Source organism: Vulpes lagopus, chromosome 4 (genome assembly GCF_018345385.1).
Source record: "Vulpes lagopus strain Blue_001 chromosome 4, ASM1834538v1, whole genome shotgun sequence".
Lineage (NCBI taxonomy): Eukaryota > Metazoa > Chordata > Mammalia > Carnivora > Canidae > Vulpes > Vulpes lagopus.
In genome coordinates, this window is record NC_054827.1 from 36,599,116 (window position 1) to 36,614,344 (window position 15,229).

Sequence of the window (15,229 nt, forward strand, 5' to 3'; positions counted from 1 at the left end):
CCGATTGTGCGCAGTGGCTGGGCGGCCGCGACTCCGGCCGGGGCCGGCGCTCTCCGGGGGCGGGGACGCGGGGCTGCGGGCGTGGCCGGGGGCGCGCGCGGCGGGCGCGCGGTCCCGAGTGAGCGAAGAAGGAGGGGCGGCGGGGGTGACGGTGCTGGAGCCGCTGGCGGCGCCGGGGCGGTAGTCGGCGGCCGGGCCTGCGGACGCGGTGGGCCGGAGGCCAGGTCAGCTGCCCGGACCCTCCGACGCAGCCCCGCACCGAGCGGCGGCGATTTCTGGCGAGGTGGGGAGGCGCTGCCAAGCCCCAGCCGGGGAAGATGTTCAACGTGGAGTCGGTGGAGCGGGTGGAGCTGTGCGAGAGCCTTCTCACTTGGGTATGTGATGCCTGGCGGGGACCCCCTCCCCCAGGCCTCCGTTCCGGGATCCCCCACGCCCGTCGCGGGGGGCGAGCGCCGAGGGCGGCGGTGCCGTCACATCCGGGGCCTGGGGCGGGCGGGGCCGGGGGACGCCGGTGCGGGCCGCGTCTACGCGGGCGGCCGGGCGGGGCTGGGGGCGGCGGGCGGCTGGCAGGGCCCGGGGCCGAGGGAAACTTGCCGGGCTCGGTTGTCGGCTGCCCTCCGAGTGGAGCCACCCCGGCGCAGGCGGCACCGGGTCCGGGTTGGCGGCGGCGGCGGCGGCGGCTCGCGCGGCCGGGACCCCGAGGCGCCCGCGGGCTCCGCGGCCGGGAGAGGCCCCCGGGAGCTTTGTTGTGGCGCCCCGGAGCTCGGAGGGCGAGCCGGGCCCGCCGCGGGGGGACGCTGCTCGGAAGGGCGGGCAGGAGGAACACGGAAGGGCGCCCGCACAGGGCGTTCGAGGTGCGAGATGCGCTGCCGAGGTACTTATTAGGGTAATAGACAAACAAACCTGGGAGATACGTGCGAATCAGTCATGGAACGCGACATTTTGGGGCGACGCTCTGGACCCACGACCTTAAATTACTAAACACATTAAAATCGTCACGCTTTGAATGTATGTTCAGTTCTGCTGCTAGTAATTGTGCTTTTCGCAGCCTCTTTGAGAGCCGGTGATGAAACCCAGGCTTCGTGTTTCACAGAACTTGGTGTCAGTTTTCGGGGCGGGGGGCGGGGGGGGGTTGTAGAGGTCTGCAGAGTCACGGGATAAACCTAGTGCTTTTTCCAGGAGTTTTACTCATTGCTAAAAACGTTAAATGTAATTTCTAGGATAAGAGACGGCTACATCTATTGAGGTGACTACAGCGTTTGGGGTTCATGTTAAAGATAAGATACAGATGTCAAAGATGCTGTTCGGCGGTTCCTTGAGTTCAGATCCCTGAAGTATACATTTCGCCTTCCTGTGGGGGGGGGGGGCACTTAGGTGATGAGGTTAGAAAAGCTTTGCCTTAGGTAGGTTGCAACAAAGGTGGTGTAAATACTCTGAGACTTCCATAATGTGTCAAGAATCAAATCGTGTGCTTTGATATATGCTGTAACTTTGATGTTAGGCTATTCTTGGGAGTTCAGGGTGTTTTGTTTTTGTTTTTTTGCAATAATATATACTTACCATACAGCATGCAAATGTAATGGGTTCCATCCTCAGATGAGAAGATGGGTTTACCTACCTGCTCTATTTTAGGGAAAACTGATAAGCTGCATAATGTGGCCAAGGCAGGGAAGAGATAAAGGAAAAGAATGAATGACCACATTTTTTGATACTGTGGAAGGAATAGATTTGGCAGAGGTTGTAAACAGAAGATTGAGGATCTTAAGATGTGCCTTTTTGAGTCTGTTCAAGCAAGTTCTTCCCTCAATGCTAGAAAAAGGCAACACGGCAAAGATGAGGAAGTTAGCTAACTGAACCTGAAGTAGGGCTTCATTGTTTAAAGTCTAGAAAGACAAGTCTTGAAAACAGGCTTATTTGAAGGGCATCTGCAAAAAGATGGTGATTCATTGCACTGATTTGAGTGAGAAAGTTTGAAGTCATGCTAACAGAAGCACACAGTATGAGAGCATCTATGTAGAATCTGGTAAATATCAAGAAAACAAAATCCAGGTTATCGGAGAGGTCAGGGAATATGGCATTGTAGCAAAGGAAATGTCACTGGAAGGCTCATCAAGAAAAATTTTTGGAGAAAATTTTCAAGAACAACCGGAGGGCAGATTCTACACAAAGATGTACAGTTCTAAGATTTGGAAACGTTTTAAAACCTTGTGCATTGAAATGTTTCAAAATAAAGTTGAGTTTAAATGTTGGATTCTCTTTAAGTTGTCATTATAAAAAGCAGAGTAAGTGTTTACGCAGAAAATGTTTGAGGTAGCTAAAAGTGTACGTTTGGTCTAGTAGTTCCCCTCATATCTGGAGGCCAGCCTGTGTTGAAAACAATTCCAAAACCGAGTGTAAGGGGGAAAAAACGTATGCAGTATGCTCCAAAGAAAGACTCTGTTGGTGTGCTTAGCTGGCTCAGTGAGTAAAGCATGTGATGGCATGGAGCCTACTTGGGAAGACTCCCATTTGGACTAATTTACTCTACGTAAACTTTTAGCCACCTTGGCCATATGACTTCTGTGCACACCGAAGGTTAGGAAATGACTGCTACACTCAGCAAGATACAGATAGTTGCCAGCGTGACCTAGAAGATCTAAGAACTGAAAGCTCATTCTTGGAGCTGACAGCCTTAACAGAATTCAAGAGCCTCCATGCTCATTATTGAAGATCATAATTAGATCCTGAATATCAAAAGTTTGTTTTCACTACATAGCATTTAGTACTAGATAGGAGGAATTCTTCCACTGGAAATAGTTAAAATAAGAAAGCCTCGGGACGCCTGGGTGGCTCAGTGGTTGAGTGTCTGCCCTTGACTCTGGGCATGGTCTCGGAGTCTAGGGATCTAGTCCCGTGTCGGGCTCCCTACATGGAGCCTGCTTCTCCCTCTGCCTATGTCTCTGCCTCTCTCTGTGTGTCTCTCATGAATAAATAAATAAATATCTTTTTTAAAAAAAAGCCTCAGGCACTTTAAAGGCATGATTATTAGTACCTATCCAGAATTAATTTCTGTGGACTTCGAATTGCCTTGAATGCTGCATAATATTTCTATTGTATACTAGCCCAAGAATCAAATGTTCCAAATTTTTGTTGAAAGAGGAATGCTTAGGGAAAAAAAAGTATCTACCTACCAGTGGAAAACACCTTAAGTTTAAATTCCAAATCAGAGTTTATGCAGCAAGCAAGTTCAGCAGGATGTGCTTGAAAATTTACACTCTACCTCCTCTCCCCACCCTCTGAGTCAAATTATATTCTTACCTGTTAAAGTCTACCTTGCATATTATACTTTCAGCTTAATTTCTTGAACTTTACATGAAAAGATTGCTCTTTCTTAAGTTTTAGAGACTGAAAAACCAGAAAGAATCTGGAATGCTACCAGTTAATGGCAAGAAGCTAAGTGGGAAAAGAATCATCACATAATAGGCTCAGTACATTTATTCTGAGAAGCCCAGCAACATTAGCGTATCCATGTAGTTTTCATATTAGCAGCCAATAAAATGCATTCTAGTTTATAGACTTGGGGAAGGTATGATTATTTGTGATGGTGTCTCCAACATTCCATTCTGTCTGATCTACCTAATTCCATTCTATCAACAATCTTATTTCTGTGATGGAGGAATAAATCAATGTATAGAAGTTAAAGTACAAAAAAAAGCGTAATTTTTTCTTTTTTTTAAGATTTTATTTATTTATTCAAGATAGATACAGAGAAGGGCAGAGATACAGGCAGAAGGAGAAGCAGGCTCCATTCAGGGAGCCCGACGTGGGACTCGATCCCAGGACTCCAGGATGACCCTGGGCTGATGGTGGCGCTAAATCGCTGAGCCACCCGGGCTGCCCAAAAGTGTAATTTTTCTTTTTTAAAAATTGAGGATCAATATAAAATGATAAGAGCATAGGTTCTGACATGGGCTATCAGGGTTCAAATCGTGTTTTTGTTTCATACTAAATGTAGGTGACTTTGGATAGCATAACTATATCTCTTTTTTTTTTTTTAAGATATTTATTCACGAGAGACAGAGAAAAGGCAGAAACAGGCAGAGGAGGAAGGCCCCCCGCAGGCACCCCATGTGTGGGAGTTGATCCCCGGTCGCTGAGCCACCCAGGTGTCCCTATCTGTTTCAATTGCAGTCCTTCCAGTGGTTCTTTTTTTTTTTAATTTATTTTTTATTGGTGTTCAATTTGCCAACATATAGAATAACACCCAGTGCTCATCCCGTCAAGTGCCCCCGTCACCCAGTCACCCCCACCCCCCGCCCACCTCCCCTTCCACCACCCCTAGTTCGTTTCCAAGAGTTAGAAGTCTCTCATGTTCTGTCTCCCTTTCTGATATTTCCCACTCATTTTTTCTCTTTTCCCCTCTATTCCCTTTCACTATTTTTTATATTCCCCAAATGAATGAGACCATATAATGTTTGTCCTTCTCCGATTGACTTATTTCACTCAGCATAATACCCTCCAGTTCATCCACGTCGAAGCAAATGGTGGGTATTTGTCATTTCTAAAGGCTGAGTAATATTCCATTGTACACATAGACCACATCTTCTTTATCCATTCCTCTTTTGATGGACACCGAGGCTCCTTCCACAGTTTGGCTATTGTGGACATTGCTGCTATAGACATCGGGTGCAGGTGTCCCAGCGTTTCATTGCATCTGTATCTTTGGGGTAAATCCCCAGCAGTGCAATTGCTGGGTGGTAGGGCAGGTCTATTTTTAACTCTTTGAGGAACCTCCCCACAGTTTTCCAGAGTGGCTGCACCAGTTCATATTCCCTCCAACAGTGCAGGAGGGTCCTTCCAGTGGTTCTTATGCTTTAGTGTATTGATTAACATTGTTGGAGGGCTCATTAAAACACAAATGCTAGGCCCCATGTCCAGAGTTTATAATTTAGTAGGTCTGGGCTGGGGCCTGAGATTCTGATTTCTAACAAGTTTCCAGGTAATGCTTTTGTTAGTGGCCTGGGGACCATACCTTGAGAATCACAACTCTAGAGCAGGGATTTTTAATTTTAGCATTATTGACATTGGGGTTGGATGATTCTTTGTGGCAGTGCTCTGTGCATTGTTGAACGTTTAAAAGTAACACCCCCCCCATGAATGAATGAATGAATGAATGAATGAAGCATCCCTGGCCTCTACCTACTAGATGCCAATAGCACATGCCTATTTGTTAAAATCAAAAATGTCTCATAGGGCGCAAAATCACCTCTGGTTGAGAACTGCTCTAGAGATACTAATTCCAGGTGATCTCATGCTTAACTTTTCTCATGCTTTTGTGGGGGAGGGTGAGATGGAGGCTGGGTGATGTTAATAGAGCTTCTCAGAATTGAGAGGTTATGATCTTTCAGGTAGAATATCACACCTTAATACACTTAGGTATAATTATCTTTAAGTTTTATCATGCTGTCGCAACACATTCTATAGATGTTAACACAGTTTATGAGAACTGGTAGATGATAGATTTTTTTTTTAATTCACATACCTAAAATCCATCCTTTTAAATAAGTGTACAGTTCAATGATTTGTAGTATGATCACAAGGTTGTTCAACCATTACTACTACCTAATTCTAAAAACATTTTTATCATCCTGAAAGGAAACTCCATAAAAATAGATTTTCTTTGAGACCTGCTTTACTTTCGTCTCAAAGCACAGGTGGATATCATAGCCTTCATCATCAACTATTTACCTTAAGAGCCAATACAGAGAAAGTAATTGTTTAGAAGCCATATTAATAATCATAATATAGTTTTTTTTAAGTCCCAAAGAGAAACAGAATTTTAGTACTAAATTATTTGCATTATTGAAGAATTACTTTATGTTTTTCTTCTAATTGGCCAGAGACACTTTTCTAATCTGCTTTGGATCAGAGGGTTCCAAATGTCTAACCAGTGTTCCATTGCATAAGAATTATTTGATGACCTTGTTAAACGTCAATTCTCAGCCTTTTGCAGCTTCCCAGATGATTCTGAGGTACACCAGGTTTGGGAACTGCTACTTTAGACTTAGCACAGTACCTAATGTACATTCATTTTCTCATTTATTCCTTTACCAACACACCTCTCCATAAGGTATTTTTCCCAATTGCTAGATTTAAAAACTCACATTGAGAGAGGTAAAGTGGCACACTCAGGTTCACACAGCAAATTAGGAGCAAAGCTGGGATAGAATTAGTTCATTACATTCAAATGCTCACTGAGGGCTTATTCTATGTCAGACATTGTGCTAAGATTAGAGGTGAAGAGATATTAAATGAGTTGTGGCCCTCACTGCTGCTTCTTTTTCATTCTAAACCTACAAGAAAGAGATTGATTTATCAACTGTAAAATGAAAGCAGGTGCTTATCTCTTTTTAAACTACATTGTTACCACATTACTATTGAGAAGGTAGCTGGAGATAATGTAGAATAAGATTTAATATCAGTTCCTACGGATGATGTTTATCTGTTCCGTTTATTCATTTACTAATTATTTATTAAAACTTTACCAGGAATGATATTAGTGTGAGGGAATGGCTTCTTTTTATTGCCTCTCCCAAATGGAGTAAGAACCACTTGTTATGTGATCTTTAGGATAATTCCCTTAGTTTCCATCACCATAACCATCACTACTCACAAGACTCTCCTGTATAGAATACATAAAGAAGGTACTGACTGCATTTATCAGTAGCTTTTTTTTTAAGATTTATAAATGATACAGTATAGAGAAGTAGACACCTGCTGTTACAAAGTGAGAAAATTACTAGAACCGAATTAATAGAATTGAGGACAGTTTGTCAGTATTTATCAAAAACCTTGAAATGTGCATATACTTTGACCCAGTAATTTCATTTCTGAGTGTGTAACCTAATAAATAAAAATGTGTGAGAAGAATTATTTTTCCCAACATTTCCATTGTCTCTACTTGGTTTGACCTCAGCTATGTTAATACTGTAAACCTACTAAAATAGGTCTCTGTGCCTCTTTCCCTCCAATCCTTTCTTCATACCGCGTCCAGGATGATCTTTATACAGTGCAAATCTCATTGCCTCAGTCTCCTGCTTGGATTCCTTTGCTTATTGCCTTCCCGGTCCCCGTCCCCCACAGTTGCTCTTAGAATAAAGTCCTGACATGGCTTATGAAGTTTTGCACAGTGATGCCCCATCTTTCACAATTATATTCTTTAACCTCTTCCATCTCTTCCTGTTCCCACCCCCCATCCCATGCTAAGCTGTTTCTCATTCCTAGATTGCTTCTCACTGTCACTTCTAACCTTTGTGTTGGTGTTTGCACATCCTGTCATTCTCTTTCATTTTGCTAAACTATAAACTGTGCAAGAGCATGGCCTGCATCTGTCTTTTCTCAATGATTTATTTCCTTCTAAGTTTTGGTTGCACTACCGAGTAGAATCATTGTTGGCTCAGCTGTTATTATCTTATGGAAATAATTTCTATTTCTCAACCATGTCATGCTGATCAGTGCAAATTTAGTTGGGTGTTTTGTTTTTTGCAAAGTTAGATCTAATTCAGAATACATTTAAAATCAGAATTGAATATCTAATTTCAACTGTAGTGAATGTGACTTCTACATCTGTATAGGGGTATTTTGGTTTTGAGTAAAAGAAGTCTCAACCTGGCCAGTCTTTTTTTTTTTTTTTTAAGATTTTATTTATTTATTCATGAGAGAGACACAGAGGTAGAGGGAGAAGCAGGCCTCTCATGGGGAGCCTGATGTGGGACCTGATCCCAGGACTCCGGGATCATGCCCTTAGCCAAATGCAGGTGCTCAACCACTGAGCCACCCAGGTGTCCCTCAACCTGGCCAGTTTTTTTTTTTTTTTAAGATGTATTTATTCATGAAAGACACAAGCTGAGAAAGAAAGGCAGAGGCATAGACAGAGGGAGAAGCTGGCTTCTTGCAGGGAGCCCGATGCGGGACTTGATCCCAATCGCTGAGCCACCCAGATGTCCTGTCAACCTGGCCAGTCTTAAACGAGTTTATCTCACATAATAGGCTTTACATTTTTTTGTAATTCAGTGGCTCAATTTTGACCTCAAGGACCTAGTTCTTTGTATCCCTCTTTGTCATACACTGCATTGGCCTCATCCTAAAATGTATTCCATTAAGAGCCCTAATATGACTGCTGGTGGCATTTGAGGCAACATACTTGTTCACATCAAGAGGAGATTGGCTTTTCTTTCCTAGAAACTCAAGTTTAAGCATCACTCTACAGCTCTTTGGTTCAGATTGTCTTTGCCCTGTGAGTCCTAAGTCAATCACTAGTAGAGGGGATGAAGGTACCATGACTTGCTTAGATTGATTATCTATGAGCAGAATGGATGCTGGGATGTCACTAAGTATCCACCACAATTTCTTTACTACCCAAAGGGAAAAAATTACAATGAGAACCTGCAGGTGGGACGCCTAGATGGCTCAGTGGTTGAGTATCTGCCTTTGGCTCAGTGCATGATCCTGGGGTCCTGGGATCAAGTCCCACGTCAGGCCCCCTGCAGGGAGCCTGCTTCTCCCTGTGCCTGTGTCTCTCTGCCTCTCTCATGAATAAATAAATAAAATCTTAAAAAAAAAAAAAAAAAAAAGAGAGAGAGAGAGAGAAAAAACCTGTAGGAAATTTCCCGTAAGGGAAAACTTTTCCAACTTCTTTGCTTTTTAAAATTTATTCCATGGGACACCTGGGTGGCTCTGTGGTTGAGCGCCTGCCTTCAGCTAAGGGCGTGATCCTGGAGTCCCGGAATTGAGTCCCACATAAGGCTCCCTGCATGGAGCCTGCTTCTCCTTCTGCCTATGTCTCTGCCTCTCCCTCTCTGTGTCTCTCATGAATAAATAAAATCTTAAAAAAAAATTTATTCCACTCCCAAGATGAGATCACAAAAAGAAACCTACAAACTCTGTATGGTTAACCATGGAATCTCTCCCCTAACCCTCCCCGCTCTTTTTCTCCCCACCCAGATCCAGACATTTAATGTGGATGCACCATGCCAGACCGTAGAAGATTTAACGAATGGGGTTGTGATGGCCCAGGTTCTTCAAAAAATGTAAGAATAAATTGCTTTATCTTTTTGTATGTCTTATATGTGAATATTTATTAGATTGAAAACGTGGACAAAAAATTTATTTACATGAAGTGTGTGTTATATGTAGAATAAGAACTGTAAATGTCAGTGATAATTTTGTTGGCATATCCTTTAGGTGCAGATTGACTGGCTGAAGGTTTAATTAAGGGTATAATTATTATAACATGCCATTGGTTTTGGCATAATTATTTGCTCTTGTGTTTCTCAGCATAAACTTGGCAGAAATTTTCACGTCCAGTGATGAGATTTTCTCATTGTAGAAGAATTTAGAGGCTTACTCCCTCTTTTTTAAGGATTTTGCTCAAATGTTATCAGTGAAGGCCTTCCCTGACCACTCATATAAAATAAGTGACTACCATTCATCTATGCTCTGTTTATATCCCTTTTAACCTTTTATGTTCTTATCAAAGGTATGTAACACCATTTTATATGTTCATTTGTTTTGTGCTGCTTCCTCCCCACCACCCATGTATATATACACACAGTATAAGATTCACACAGGTGCAGAGAATTTGTTTTGTTCACCATTGTATCCTATCATAATGTTTGATTTTTAGTTGAATCAGATGATAATGTCCTTTGTAGATCACAAATGGCTAAATATGATCAGTTTTTCATGATTCAGCCTTCATCATGGTTACTCCTGTCTACTGAATGAAAGAATGACATACTTATTTGAGATATATGAAACATACCTGATTCTTCTAAGTACTTGAAAAAATAGATGGTAAAGTTGATATTGTATGACTATTTCCAACTTTTGACCTAGGAAATTTTTAAATAAAACTTGTAAATTTAAGGAATCATTAGGTTTGATGTGATTTGGGGTATACTTTTGTCTTTTGAAGCACTGAGCTCTTAGTAGGCTTTGTGATTTGCATATGAGTAAAAAGATTTCCTGCAGTTTTGTTAAGAATCAATATGAACAGTAAATGAATTCTTGCTCTTCTTCACTTTGCAGTGAGCTACATAGAATTGTCCATCTGAAACACAGTTCAGATGCCTACATTTCAGAAAATCTGCATGTCTTTAGAACTAGGGACTCATGCTTGAAAACTAGCTTGCTGTTGCTTTTGTCTGTAAGTATATGGCACACCTCTCCAGATACATAGGTACACAGACATTTTGGTGGAGCTTGAAGGCTCATTTGAAACCTGATCATTCTTAGTTCTAGCACCCTGAGAACAGTAATCTGCAGATTTTCATGGTCACTTCTGTGTGGTGCCCTAATAATTTTTAGCCTTTGAATGGTCTCGAGAGTTTCACTGAAGCTAAGTAAGCTTTCCAGGTATGTGTCAGTAAATGAATTTTTTATTTAAGTTAGGGTAGGATTTCTGTCATTTGCAGAAACCAGGAGAAGAAAGACCATATGTATATATTGTTTTACCAAATCAAGATTATAGCATACATGATGTTGTGCAAAGTGATTAATTTACCAAGGTCTTGTAGACCTATTTCCTTTTTTTTTTTTTAAGTTTTTTTTTTTAAATTTATTTATTTATGATAGTTGAGAGAGAGAGAGAGACAGGCAGAGGGAGAAGCAGGCTCCATGCACCGGGAGCCCGACGTGGGGCTCGATCCCGGGTCTCCAGGATTGCACCCTGGGCCAAAGGCAGGCGCCAAACCGCTGCGCCACCCAGGGATCCCCTGTAGACCTATTTCTTATCAGTACTTAGTTTTTTACCTTTTTTCCTCCCAAAATGTTGCCTTTTTTTCCTTTTGTTACAGTAAAACATATACAGAAAAGTATACTTAAAAAACTGATGAATTCGTGTGTGCATATGCACATCTGTATAACCATCACCCAGGTTGAAATACATATCTAGCCCCAGATGGTTCCCCCATGACCCTCCCTAAATCCGTATCCCTTCCCCAAAGATAGCCATGACTCTGACTTCTACACCAGTAGTTACTTTGTTGGACGTCTTATAAAGAGAATCATACATGAATCAGGGAATCATACAATCAATCATAATGTATTCTTTTGTGTCTGACTTCTTACAGTCAACATAATGTCTGAGGTTCATTCATATTGTTGCATATTATCTGTTTTTAATATCTGTATATGTACAGTTTCAAGGAAGTTCAGTTCCCTTTTGTCCCTTTGATATTTATTGAGGGTTACTTTGTGTCCAACACTGGTGATAACAAGGGTAAGCCAAAACCTACAGGGCAGTTGCCTTCAGAGAGTTTGTAACCTTGGGAAAGACAGATTTTAAATAACTGTGAAAACAAAATTGCTATTTAACTAGTGCTACAGAGCAGAAATACATAATGTTATGAAAGTTTGTAAAGAGATGCATTTGACTTAACCAAAGATGTCCCGTTTTACCTGAAAAAATAAAAAAATTGAATCTGAAAGATGATTGGTAATAGATTTCTTAACATGCAGAAGACCATACACAGAAGAAGCCTTACAAGCTGATGGAGTATGGTGAACACCACCACCAAAAGAGAGAGGGTTTGAGTGACTAAAGCAGAGAGGAAGCATGTTACAAAATGAGAATGGAAAGAGAGATGTTGCCAGACCATGTAGAATCTTGTGTCTTTATTCCAAGCGATATGAGAGGCAGGGAAGGGTTGACAGGGTCAGTTTTATATATATATATTTTAAGTTTTTATTTAAATTCCAGTTAGTTGACTTACAGTGTAATGTTAATTTCAGGTGTACAATATGGCAAGTCAACACTTCCTTTTTTTTAAGATTTTATTTATTCATGAAAGACACAGAGAAAGAGAGACATGGGCAGAAAGAGAGTCAGAGACATAGGCAGAGGGAGAAGCAGGCTCCCTGCAGGGAGCCTGATGCGGGACTTGATCCCAGGACCCATCGGCTCAGATGGCAGATGCTCAACCACTGAGCACCATGGTGCCTCCAGGTGCCCCAGTGAGTCAGCACTTCCGTACACCTAGTGTTCATCACAAGTGCCCTCCTTAATCCCCATCACCTATTTAACTCTCTGGTAGCCATCAGTTCTCTGCAGTTAAGAGTGTTTCTTCCTTTGCGTCTCTCTCTTTTTTAAAAAAAAGATTTATTTATTCATGAGAGACACAGAGAGAGAGGCAGAGACACAGGCAGAGGGAGAAGCAGGCCCCCCTCAGGAATCCGATGTGGGACTCGATCCAGGACCCCAGGGTCACGCCCTGAGCCGAAGGCAGACGCTCAACCGCTGAGCCACCCAGGTATCCCTGTGTGTCTCTTTTTTGTCCCTTTGCTCATTTAGTTTCTTAAATTCCGCATAAGAGTGAAATCATATGGTATTTGTCTTTTCTAACTTATTTTGCTTAGCATAATACTCTCTAGCTCCATCCATGTTGCAAATAGCATGACTTCATTCTTTTTTTGATGGCTGAGTAACATTGTGTTGTGTGTATGTGTGTGTATATATATACATATATATATATATACCACATCTTCTTTATCCATTCATCTGTTGATAGATATTTGGGATTTTTCCATAATTTGGCTATTGTAAATAACTTTTTGAGGAGCCTCCCTACTGTTTTCCACAGTGGCTGCACCAGTTTTCTTTCTTTCTTTCTTTCTTTCTTTCTTTCTTTCTTTCTTTCTTTCTTTCTTTCTTCTTTCTTTTTTTTTTTTTTTTTTTTTTGAGTTTTTATTTGATTAAATCCCAGTTTGGTTTACATTTTGAAAATATTCTGGCTGCAGATGTAAAATTAAGTAAAAGAGGCCATAAAAAAAATAAAAGAGGCCATAAGGATGAGGGATGATCAATTAGAAAGAAATTTGTAGTAAAATCGGAAGGGAGATTACGGTATTTTGGATTAGGAGATAGTGAGGGAGAGACAAAATGGATAGACTCAAAATAGTAGAGAAAACCAAATGTTGGTGATTGATATGCGGTAGTGGAATAAAAAAGAGGTATCAAAATTGACTTTTAAGTTTCTAGCTTAAGCAAGTACACAGAAAGGGGTGCAAATGAGTGATGTGGGAATGCTTAAAGGGGATCTACTGTGGAAGAGTGCTGGATATATCATGGGTTTAGTTTGGGGGACATTGAACTTGAGTAGTATTGAGATATCAAGAGAAAATGCCAACTTAGCATTTGATCATACAGGTCTAAAGTATGGAAGAGAAGTCCATACTTCCAGAATCAATTTGGGTATCTCTTAATCGAAGCCATTAGTGTAGATTAAGTCCCTTAGGGAATAGTATAACATAAGAGGAAAATACATATATCCTGAGCCTTGAAGAGCTTTGAGATTTAATTCTGGTTGGAACCTCAAACAACAGAAGTACCAGAGAGGTATGAAGAAAGCCAAAAAGAATGTGGGTGCTGAGCAGAGTTTCACTGGAAATTGCAAATCTTTTCATTTTGTCTGAGCTGAGAAGTAAAAAAAACTATCCTTCTGTGGTTTCAACAGAAATTTTATCAAATACAAATGAGCCTAAGTATGTTTCTTTTTAGTGTAATTTTTTAATCTGTCAAGCCTTTTAGTCATTTTTTTGTTCATCTATTTTCCAGCTTCTAAAATTTTGTTGCTGTTGTCTTCTTTCTCTATTTTTGTCCGTATAGTTTATGTCCCCTCTTTTTTAAATTAATAGACTTTTTTTTTTTTTTTTTTTTAGGACAGATTTAGTTTCACAGCAAAATCGAAGTGGGAAAGAGTTGCAATATGGGATGACAGAAAAGTTCTGGGGGTGGATGATAGTGATGGTTGCAAACACCATGAATGCACTTAATGGCACTGAACTGCACACTTTAGTGTAAATGACAAATGTTAGGCTGTGTATATTTTACTATTTTAAAAAACATTTTTAAAAATTGAGCATAAATATGGTAAATTCTCACACACTCCTTGCCCCACCACACACAGAGCTTCCCCCACTATCAAGATCCCACACCAGATGAACCTATGCTGAAACATCATTATCACCCAGAGTCCCTAATTTACATTAAAGTTCATTCTGTGTTGTACATTCTATGTAGGGGTTTGACAAATATGTAATGACATGTATCATCTTTATAGTATCACACAGAGTAGTTTCACTGCCCTAAAAATCCCCTGTGCTCTACCAAGTCATCCTTCCCTCTGCTGTAGATTACCTAGCAACTCCTGATCTTTTTTATTTTTTTATTTTTATTTTTTTATTTTTAAAGATTTTATTCATTTATTCAAGAGAGACACATGGAGGGAGAGAGAGAGAAAGGCAAAGACACAGGCAGAGGGAGAAGCAGGCTCCATGCAGGGAGCCCGACGTGGGACTCGGTCCCGGGACTCCAGGATCACGCCCTGGGCCTAAGGCAGGCACTAAACCGCTGAGCCACCCAGGGATCCCCTCCTGATCCTTTTAATGTCTTCATAGTTTCGCCTTTCCCAGAATGTTATGTAATTGAATCATAACCATATATAGTCTTATCAGATTGGCTTCTTTCACTTAGCAATATTCCATTTAAGATTTCTCCATATGGCTTGATAGTTCATTTCTTTTTAGTGCTCTCCTCTTTTTTGTAGCCTTCATGAGATGAAATCGACATATAGTAAATTATACATTTTTAAAATACAGTATTTGATAAATTTTTACCTATGTAGATGCCCGTGAGACTATCACCACAGCCAAGAAAATGAACGTATCAGTCACTTCAAGAAGTGTTTCACCCCTGCCTTCTGCTAGCCCTTCCCATCCTCAGGCAACCACTGATTTACTTTTCATTACTGTAGACTAATTTGCACTTTCTAGAAATGTATATAAATGGACTCCCACAGGGATCCCTGGCTGGCGCAGCGGTTTAGCGCCTGCCTTTGGCCCAGGGCGCGATCCTGGAGACCCAGGATCGAATCCCACGTCGCGCTCCCGGTGCATGGAGCCTGCTTCTCCCTCTGCCTATGTCTCTGCCTCTCTCTCTCTCTCTCTCTCTCTCTCTCTGTGTGTGTGTGTGTGTGTGTGTGTGTGTGTGACTATCCTAAATTTAAAAAAAAAAATGGACTCCCACAAAACGTTTTCTTATTTGAGGGAGAAGGTATGGCTTTTTTCATGCAACGTAACTATTTTGAAATTCATTCATGTTGTTGACTGTAATAGTTCATACATATGCCATTGTATAGATATACTGTGATCTATTCATCTGCTGAGGAACAGCTGTGTTATTTTAGTTTGG

General features: G+C 41.3%; 1 protein-coding gene across 2 annotated transcripts in view; it reads left to right on the forward strand.

Annotated features, from left to right (window-relative positions):
* Positions 1-48: 48 nt before the first annotated feature.
* Positions 49-15,229, forward strand: part of HOOK3 (hook microtubule tethering protein 3) — a 107,605-nt gene continuing 92,424 nt past the window's right edge. The window contains exons 1-2 of one of the 2 annotated variants that reach the window (XM_041751668.1): positions 49-374; positions 8,983-9,068. In XM_041751668.1, coding sequence (XP_041607602.1) covers positions 318-374; positions 8,983-9,068 — 143 coding nt within the window. In that variant the 5' untranslated portion in view covers positions 49-317. The remainder of the gene's footprint in view (positions 375-8,982; positions 9,069-15,229) is intronic. The other variant, XM_041751669.1, reaches the window with a different exon arrangement.